Source organism: Buteo buteo, chromosome 24 (assembly GCF_964188355.1).
Source record: "Buteo buteo chromosome 24, bButBut1.hap1.1, whole genome shotgun sequence".
Taxonomy (NCBI): Eukaryota; Metazoa; Chordata; class Aves; order Accipitriformes; family Accipitridae; genus Buteo; species Buteo buteo.
Window position 1 is genome coordinate 12055696 of NC_134194.1, and position 9124 is coordinate 12064819.

The window sequence follows — 9124 nt, forward strand, 5'->3', positions numbered from 1 at the left end:
AGCATCATCCTTGGGGAGGGCTGCAAGAGGGGATGAATTTGTTCCCATTAGCAAACCGAGCCGATTGCCATGGAATGACTTCTGTGACTTCTACGGCATTGAAATTTCAAATTAATTCGGTGTTAGATGGAGTGTTTTGAACTGGTCTACACCACAGGGAATCCTTTTTAAAATACAAGTGTGTTGCCCTTTCCTGGAGGCTCCTAGGAGCTGATTCAGTTTTAACAGCCAAACTAAGCTGCACTTGCTCGAGGGAATGGTGCCTCCATCCTCACACTGAGCAGACACCAGCAATAAGCTGTGAAATGGTTAGTCCAGTGGGCAGGCAGCTTCATCACATATTCTTCTGAATGGTACCAATTATTTTACAGGCGAGAAGGCTACTCATAAACAACTCTTTGCCCTGCCTGCTCTGCCTCAAATGCGTAATTAAACCTTACCAGTAGCTTATCCTGTAATTGCAATTGCGATGCACTCCAGCCTCTGGTGCTCATCACAGAGGTGAAGGAGTGTTTACTGTATTGGTCAGTGCAGCTGCTTCACCAGAGCAGTCCTTCCTCCTTATTAGATTACAGTTAGAAAAATAAGATTTAGCTTATTTCTGCTCCCCACCCCCCAGTCCTGCCTGCAGCATCCAAGTGTGCCGAGTGAAAGAGTTGGCCCGAGGTCACCGGTACTCTGATTTTTATTTTTTTTTAAATCAAAGTACCAAGCCCCACAAACTGCCCCAGGAATCAGGGTGATGCTCAGCCATCTGGGGCACCAGGGGACCCAGCCTCCTTGCTGCAGGTGTGGTGGTGTCATAATGGACATTTGCCTCTCTGTCTCTTTCTCCCCAAATTTTTGCAAGTTGAGAAAGCTGTGAAATATAGGTCAAATACAGAGGAACAAAATGGATCTTTCAGCCTCATGGAGCTTGGATGTGTCTTACTCCTCTGTGGGAGCATTTCTTGCCGGATACCCTGTGCTTGCTAGAAGCAGCTGGTCCAGCCATCAGCCTACACCATGGCCTCTCCGGCGTGAGCTTCTGAGCAAAGGCAGCCTCTGCTTTGCAGCTGCTGGATGGATTTGGGTGTTTTTCCTTCTTTGGTAAAAGCCTGGTGATTTTCTCCTCCAAGGAGCAGGCAGTGTTGGTGCTGGGATGATTCTCCCCTCTCCATCTTTGGGAAGACCAGGAGTCTGCTTCTTTCACGCACACTCTTAACTTCCATGTGCTTCGGCTTTGTTCAGCTGGTTAATGCCTGACCTTCAGAGTGAAGTGTCCAAGCTGCCCTGGGCAGTGGTGGAGTTAGAAGGAAGGCACTCCCAAACCTCCCCACACCTTTAAATCCCCCCCCGGCCTGGCATGGCCGAGGTGAAAATCTGGGAAACTAATTAAGAGTCAGCATCCTGACTTTCCCTTTGTGGGAAGGGAAATCCCTGTGCTATGAAAGGGGAAAATAACTCTCTACTGTAAAAATCTTCTTTGTAACACCTGCAGCAAGTAGCTTTTGGGACAAGCTCTCAATTTAAAATCTCTGCAGTGGTGTGAACACCCCTGAGATATGAGGCTTGAAATCTTCTTGTAAAAAGACCTCTCTTGGACACACCTGTGCCAAGATGCCTTACAGCTGTAAGGCAATGACAAGGAGTGTGAAAAGAATATCTGTTCATGCTTGTGCTCCTTCCCCCATCACTGTGTTGTGGATTTGTCTTGCACAAGACCTTTGGACAACAAGATATTGAGACGTTTCCTTCTTTTACAGAGCAAAGCTATTAGACCCATCTGCTGAGAAAGCTGTAGGACCACACTGGTTTACAACTTTTCCCAGTTCAGCAGTGTGAGGAGCTCCCAGATTACACGGATACTTCATAACACTTGTTTTTCCTCAGCTAGTGCCAAGATGCAGCTGTTTCTCTGCCTGCTGCCTGCTCCACATGCGACTCTCCACCACTAGCTGTTCATTAGTGGTTGACCTCTGGCTAATTTTTCCATTGTTTTTCCATTCAGAGGAACAGAATTCAGATAATCCGTAGGCTGAACTAATAACAATTGTAACCGTAAAAGTAGGCAATTGTATCTTGACTCTAATGTCCCTTATCACTGGGTTTATCTCACAGATAGCATGTTTGCAGAGACCATGACCACTGCCCGTCTCAGCACTGCCCGTCTCAGCACTTGCCTTCCGCAGAGCAACCATGATTCAGCCAACTTCAATAACAACGAACTGGAGAATAACCAAGTGGTGGCCAAAATTGCAAACCTAAACCTAAGCCGGGTACCAGGACTTGCAACCGACAACCACATCATCCCCTGTTGCCCAAACCGACGGCAGCGTGCCCAGGGGGTTCCAGCCTTCCTGGACACAGACCTGCGATTCCACCCCACCCGTGGACCTGACATCACCTTTTCTCAGGACCGGATGGTTGCATGCACCAACTGGCAAGAAAGCAATAGGACTTTGGTGTTTTCTGACCGGCCTTTGCACATCGGTGAAAGCCTCTTTGTGGAAGTAGGACATCTTGGGTTGCCGTACTACGGGGCCCTTTCGTTTGGCATCACTTCTTGTGATCCGAGTACTTTACGGACAAATGAGCTCCCAGCAGATCCGGACTTCCTCTTGGACCGCAAGGAGTACTGGGTGGTTTACCGAGCGTTCCCAGTCCTCAACAGCGGCGACATTCTCAGTTTCATGGTCTTGCCGAATGGAGAGGTGCACCACGGGGTAAATGGAGCAAGCCGAGGAATGCTAATGTGCGTGGACACCTCACAGTCTCTCTGGGTGTTTTTTACAATCCACGGTGTAATCAACCAGCTCAAAATACTGGGTAAGTGCAGCCGAAAGAAATTATAGTGGGGAGCACCTGGCTGGTGACGTTTCCAGGGTCAGAACGGGAGTTACAGGTTTGCATTTTCAGCATTGCCTTTAGCGGGTGGTCACCGATGTGAGTAAGCAGCTCCTGATCTCACCTTGTGTTTGCAAACAAGAGTGAGCAAGACATGGTAGCTGTCACATAGATGTATGCAGCCTATATAAGCCTCCCAGAAAATGATGAGACTTGAGAGATAAAATAAGTAGCAGGTAGGGAGGCAGGGATGGCTGGGGGGGGGACAGTTGGTTTTCAGTGGGTTTGTTTTTAAAAGGGATTCTTTACAAACCCACTATTCCAGCCAACAGATATTAAACTCCTGTCTTGGTAAGCGCGATGATTTTTGTGAGCACAGCTCTGGTTTAAGCACATGTGTTGCTGATGGACTGTAATCGCTCCCCAAGCACTGCCACAGCTCAGGTATCAGATGTCACTTTTGATCTATTGCTGGTGACCTGTTACAGTGCTTCTCCTTTCCTCTTGTTAAGGATTCTGTCAGAAAAGCAGATGTTGATGACTTTGTAAAGCACGTTTTTCTCATTTAAAGCAATGCCCTTTCCCAGCTGCCCCTGACCTGACAGTAAGACAGTGATAGCTTGAGGCCACTGCTGCTGGAGAGATCGGGACTGCGGGGAAGTGACTTTGCATCCCAAGTGATGGCTGTCAGATAACCTGGTGCTTGCTTCACCTAAGCACTGAACAGAAATCATACAAGGACATAGCAAGGTCCAGGCCCTGGAGGTCACATCCAAAATAGCGCACCTGTATTGTTACTGAGGGGCAGCACCTAGCAGCTGGACTTTCTCCTAAAGCACCCTGCACACGTTGGGTGGGAGCGACTCGCCGGGCTGAGGAGCATTTAGCTTTGGGTGGGCTTTGGGTGTCTGTCGGCCCCCACGGCTCAGATCTCTCCTGTGTTTGCAGGCACTGTGCAGTCCAGCCCAGTGACCGTCTCTCCCTCAGGCTCTCCTGGAGGCTCACAGTACGACAGTGACTCGGACATGGCCTTCAGCGTCAACAGGTCGTCGTCTGCTTCAGAGTCATCGCTTGGTAAGGAGAGCCTAGCCCTCGGCACCCGGCTCTGCCGGCTACGCCGAGACAGGAATCGGGGCTAATAGACGATGCTATGCAAGATGGCAGGGCAAGGTTAGGGTGGAGATGTTACATCTCCTGCGAGGCCAACAGAAATAATTGGAAAAAAACCACAAAGTGGTGGGAAGCTTTTCACGGCCTGAAGAAGGGCTGTGTGTTGCTTCCCACTTTGTCAGTCTAATGGAAGTGGTCCCTGCGGGGCTGCCCTTGCTGCAGCAGCAGTGCTGCAATAGAGGGGGGTGCAGTATCGTGTCTGGGGGTCTTACAGCACCCAGACTGCTGCATTCTGCACTACCAAGGCTCTACTGCTGAAGGGATGGGCACGTAAATGGCACGTAAATGCTCACGTGCTGGTGTTTAGGTCTCGGGCAGACAGCCCCGGGTGCCCTGCCCAGTACCATCCCTGGCACATGCCGCCGTTGTGCAGTGCCGCAGCCGCCCGGCGTGGCTAGTGAGATGCAAGAGCACCCTGCACGGAGCACAGCTCCTTTGGGGAGAGCGGGGCTCTGCACACCCATACCATGAAATGGGTGTGCAAAATCACAGCCCTGCTTGGGGAAGGTGAGGCAAGCTGTTCTTTGCCCCATCTGTAGAAAAGGGATGGCAGGCTCTGCCTGGAGCTGTACCTGTGCTGCCAATTAGAATATGCTGGGGTTTATTTGGCCAAACAAACCAGGCAATGACTAAGGAAGGAAGAGCCTTAAAAAATTGACTTGAGGGTGTGCGCATTGTACGTTGTCAGGTGTGCATCGTCCTGGTGACTGAATGACCTTGTTCTTCCTCCTCCTTTGCAGTGACTGCTCCCAGCTCCCCCCTGAGCCCCCCCATCTCTCCTGTCTTCCCCCCTCCGGAGCCAACAAGCAGCAAGAACGGGGAATGCACCGTCTGCTTTGACAGCGAGGTGGACACGGTGATCTACACCTGCGGACACATGTGCCTCTGCAACACCTGCGGTCTTAAGCTGAAGAAGCAGCTCAACGCCTGCTGCCCAATCTGCCGACGGGTCATCAAAGATGTTATTAAAATATACCGCCCTTAGCGCCCGGCTCGGGCTGTAGGAAGGGGGAACGCCGCTAGCAGTAACCATGCCTTTCCGTCCCTGCTTATGGGTTATCGTGCTGGTCAGTCGTTATCAAGTGGCTCGTTATCTGTGTTTCCTTATTTGACTGGTAGGGCACAATTCAGGGATAAAATTGAGCTGAGGATCATGTGGGGCCCAAAGGCACGGCTGCCGTGTGCCCGCGGGCGAATCCGGGGAATCGCGGTCTGGACCCAACCCAGCTGCAAATGAGAAATTTCCCATGCAAAGGCTCTTTTTTTCCTCTTCCTCCTCTGGAGGAGGCTTGCTGTGGTGTGGATCGGGAAGGGGAGGTTGCCACTTGGTCAGTGCCAGGTGCCACTGGCCTTCCCAACCCCGAAACCCCAACAGCTCTGGGCTGCTGCCGGGTGCTTGCGCTGTGGTGGAACAAAATTAGGACAAGGCCCAGTGGGAGGGCAAAGTAGACAAAACTGATCTGGAAATGTCATGCTCATCCACATAAGGGGAGCTAGCTAAGGCCAAAATAGTAGCACAGCTAGGTTCTCACTTGTTTGGGTTTTGCCCCCCCTGAACAGGCTTCTGGGGCACGTGGAGCAGCTGGTCTGGACTTAGCTAAAGCAGCTTTTGCTTTTTTGTGGCAGAGCAGGGACTTCTCGCCAGGGAGGCTGAGACCCAGGGAGCAGTCACGGGGTAGCAGTGGGGAGCATGAGCCCGCTGAGAGCCCCAGCCAACCCCAACTGCTGCGGAGCAGCGGTGGAGCAGCGGGCAGCCGCGATGGGCTGTTCAGGCACTGCCCGTATGTCTGGCTGCTGAAGCCGTAACTTGCAGCCTGTGGATGAGAGGGGCGTTAGGATGGGCACGCTGCAATCCTGGCTTGGAAAAAGCACGGGGCTACCACCGTCTACGATGATGGTGTTTGTCACCTCCAGGGACATGCACCTGCATTTTGCTCTGCTCCTCTTCGCAGGCGACTTAGCTGCTGTCTCATGCCGTCCTGCCCGCCTCGCCTCCCCTAGCCCTTCCCCTGCAGCCAGTGCCGTGGCAGGGCTCAGCCTTCTTCCCGACCCACCACAGGGACTTCTTGGAGCCTGTGGTGAGAAATTCATTTCTGACCCAGTCCCAGCAGGCTCACTTTTTTTTCTGGGGACTGTGTATGTGCTGATTTTACCTGCTCTTGCTCACGCCTTTCTAGGTTTCCTAGCAGAGCTCCCAGCTGCCTGGACACTGGGTCCCAACAGTAGATGGGAACTTGTTGAGATGAACAGGGATCTGTCTCACTTGGCTTTATTTGGGAGGAGGAAAGAATAAGGCTCTGGGTCTATTATTAGATGTTGGGACTTAAAAGGTAAATGGGTTTCAGCTGTGATATTAGGCAGCTACAGGCAGCAGCAACCTGGATGAGCTGGGCAGCATCTGAACATGCAGCATTGGGGCTGATATGAGGAGCTTGGTGTCCTCCTCCCTGCTGCTCCAGCAGGAGCTGCCCTCCGTTCTCTGTCCCCTGCCCCCTGCCCACTTACAGGGCTCCTTTGCAGTCCTTCAGCCTGCGCCTGGCCACTTCCAGCTGGTCCAGGTTCATAGAGATGGGAAGAGAGAGGATGCAAATGGGAGGATGAGAGAGGGGCTGGTGTCATTCTAGCTCAGTCACCATGTGCCACCAAGCGTGTAAGAACGGCTTTCTTCAGAAAGGTGGGATTACCACATTTTAGTCCAAAAAAGAAAAAAAGGAATAGCAACCCCTGTACATTTCAGGGCTTCTGGGCACAGAGGGGCAGCCTGACGTTGTCAGTGTCTGTCATCTCACCTCGCCATTCACTCTCTCCTCCGAGGTGCCGGTAGCTGTGGGTGCACCGCCGCCTCTTGCAGCGCTGCTGCCTGGGTGGTGGTTTGGTGGTGCCGGCGGTGCCGTACTTGGTTACCGACCGGTGCTCAGCCCCGTCCCAGCCCCGCTCTGCCATCAGGGAGAGCACACCCAGGGGAGCAGCTCATCCTCCTCCCACAGCGGGCTGTGGCTGCCAGCAAACAGGGCACGGAGAAAAGCTTTTTTTTTTTTTAATCTTGAAGAGCTAATTAACATTTTAATTAAGTGTATAGGTGGGAGGCTGCTGTAGAGTGAGATCTCTCACCCCTTGCCCTGCTGCATGGGCACGAGAGCCTGCCGGCTTTGCAGCGCCCTTTTTGGAAACTCGGCCGATGCCACTGGCTGTGCCGCCGCCGAGCGTGCTCAGCCCCTCAGCAGAGCCCCAGGCACTGCGACCGTGGCGTGAGTTTGCTTACACCTTTGCAAAAGGAGGCAGCGAAGGCAGCTCTCCCGCAGCTGGAGCCTTGCCCAGACCTCCAGGCTGCCCTCCGCCCGGGGACCGCGGACATTGCCTTCGCAGCGACCTCCCCGGTCCCGCGTTTGCAGATCAGGGTCCGGCCGCAGTCAGTGGGCACAGCTCTAAGAGCACGACGATGGCCAAGTACGTGAGCGTGAAATGAAAGGGCAGGTGGGTCAGCGCCTGCCTGGTGAACGGGTTGCGGTGAGAAGCCTTTGCATGATGAGGAATTCAAGGAAGGTTCTCTGAATCCACAGCGAGCGATGCTAGCTTGGATCAGGTCTGGGCTAGCAAACGGCAGCAGCCGTCCTTGGGGCTGCTGTCCCAGTTTCAGGGGTGCCCCGTCCCTTTTGGTGGCTGCACGCAGCTAAGAGCACGAGCAGAGCGGAGCCCGTTTGCTTGGCTGACACCTCAGGTCCTCAATGAGCGGGCCTAATTGCATACCTGGGGTGGGGTGGGGTTTTTTGGTGTAGCTCTTTTTCTTTTTTAAGCCAGCAAGGAGAAATACTGAATCCACCCCAGGCTGCGTCTGAGCTGTTCAGGGCACATTGCACAGGTTGAGTTTTTGCTGTAGCAGCCGAGACCGGTTTCCAGAAGGGCAGCATCCAGCGGGGCCAGTGAGGGAGCCAGCTCAGTCAGGGTCCAGAGCGCGGCCGTGCGGCGACGGGGACGTGAGAGCAGTGGACGTGTCACCCTGCCTATCCGAGAGCAACAGGAATTTTCCAAAATAGGCCTCTTAAAAAAAAAAAATTTCCAGGAAAAGGTAGCCTCTTACAGATTTAATTGTTAGTACTTGTATTGCTATTTTTTTTAAACAGTCCGATGATACATGATTTGTACAGAAGATCTGTTTGTGCCTTATAAGGGTGTCTGTGCACTTTTTATCCTTTTTAAGCAACTTTTAAAGAGAAAAAAAAAGAGGGGGAGAAAACAACACAGATCAATGGTAGTTTTATAGAATTTTGTGTTCACTGAGAATCCTGCTTTTTTTATATATATATATTGGAGTGAAAAAGTGTTTATTTCCATGGATTTTCCCCCCTCTCCTCCTAACCTATTTGTTTAAAAATTTAAAAAAAGGAAGAAAGAAAGAAAAAGAAGACATGGGGGAACTCTTTTACCTTCCCCTTTCCGAGACAGTTACTCTCTTATCGTTACCTTTATGATTCAATACTATGATTCAATACTGTGACCTGTACATCATGTTTAAGCTGAATCAGATTTTGGACCTCTGTATTAGGCTTTTCAAGCAAATCATTTGGGGGACTGCGGGGGGGAGGGCATCGCACGAGGGAGGGAACTGCACTTCTACATGTCAGTGCTCTATAGCGTTGTGTTCAGTGCTGTGTGTTTTACTTTTGTCCATTTACTTGTTTTACATTAATATAATTTTACTTGTTTATGAAACAAATAAAACTTTGGCTTGTAAAGAGTGCTCCCAGAAGTTTAAAAGTGTTTGACCTGGAGGGTGAGCAAATCCATTATTTCCAAGGCACGGCAATAATAATACACAGAGGCAAGGCACCTCCATCCAGCTCAGGCACCTCTGCTTTGAAAAAAAAAGTTAGGCACTTTAAATACCTTGCGTGAGCTTTGCTTTGCTCCTGGGAGGTCACTGCACAGAGGGGATTCCTGGTGCATTTAACCTTGCAAACCCTTGAAAGTTTGGCCGGCCACTGCAGTAAAAGCAGGGTGTATTTAGAGGTGGGGAGGTCCTGTGGCAGATGCCCTCACCAAGCGCCCCAAATTCCTCATCCAACCTGCACCGTCTCAAGCAAGGCAGCTGCCAGCCTGGCCCCACTCCTGTGCCCGTGTTGGGGCTGTG

At 51.7% G+C, this 9124-nt stretch overlaps 1 protein-coding gene across 2 annotated transcripts in view; it reads left to right on the plus strand.

Annotated features, from left to right (window-relative positions):
* The window catches only part of NEURL1B (neuralized E3 ubiquitin protein ligase 1B), a 35815-nt gene extending 27087 nt beyond the window's left edge, over window positions 1-8728 (plus strand). For both annotated transcript variants that reach the window (XM_075056643.1, XM_075056642.1), the window contains 3 exons: window positions 2101-2808; window positions 3775-3900; window positions 4737-8728. In XM_075056643.1, coding sequence (XP_074912744.1) covers window positions 2101-2808; window positions 3775-3900; window positions 4737-4981 — 1079 coding nt within the window. In that variant the 3' untranslated portion in view covers window positions 4982-8728. The remainder of the gene's footprint in view (window positions 1-2100; window positions 2809-3774; window positions 3901-4736) is intronic.
* Window positions 8729-9124: the final 396 nt, after the last annotated feature.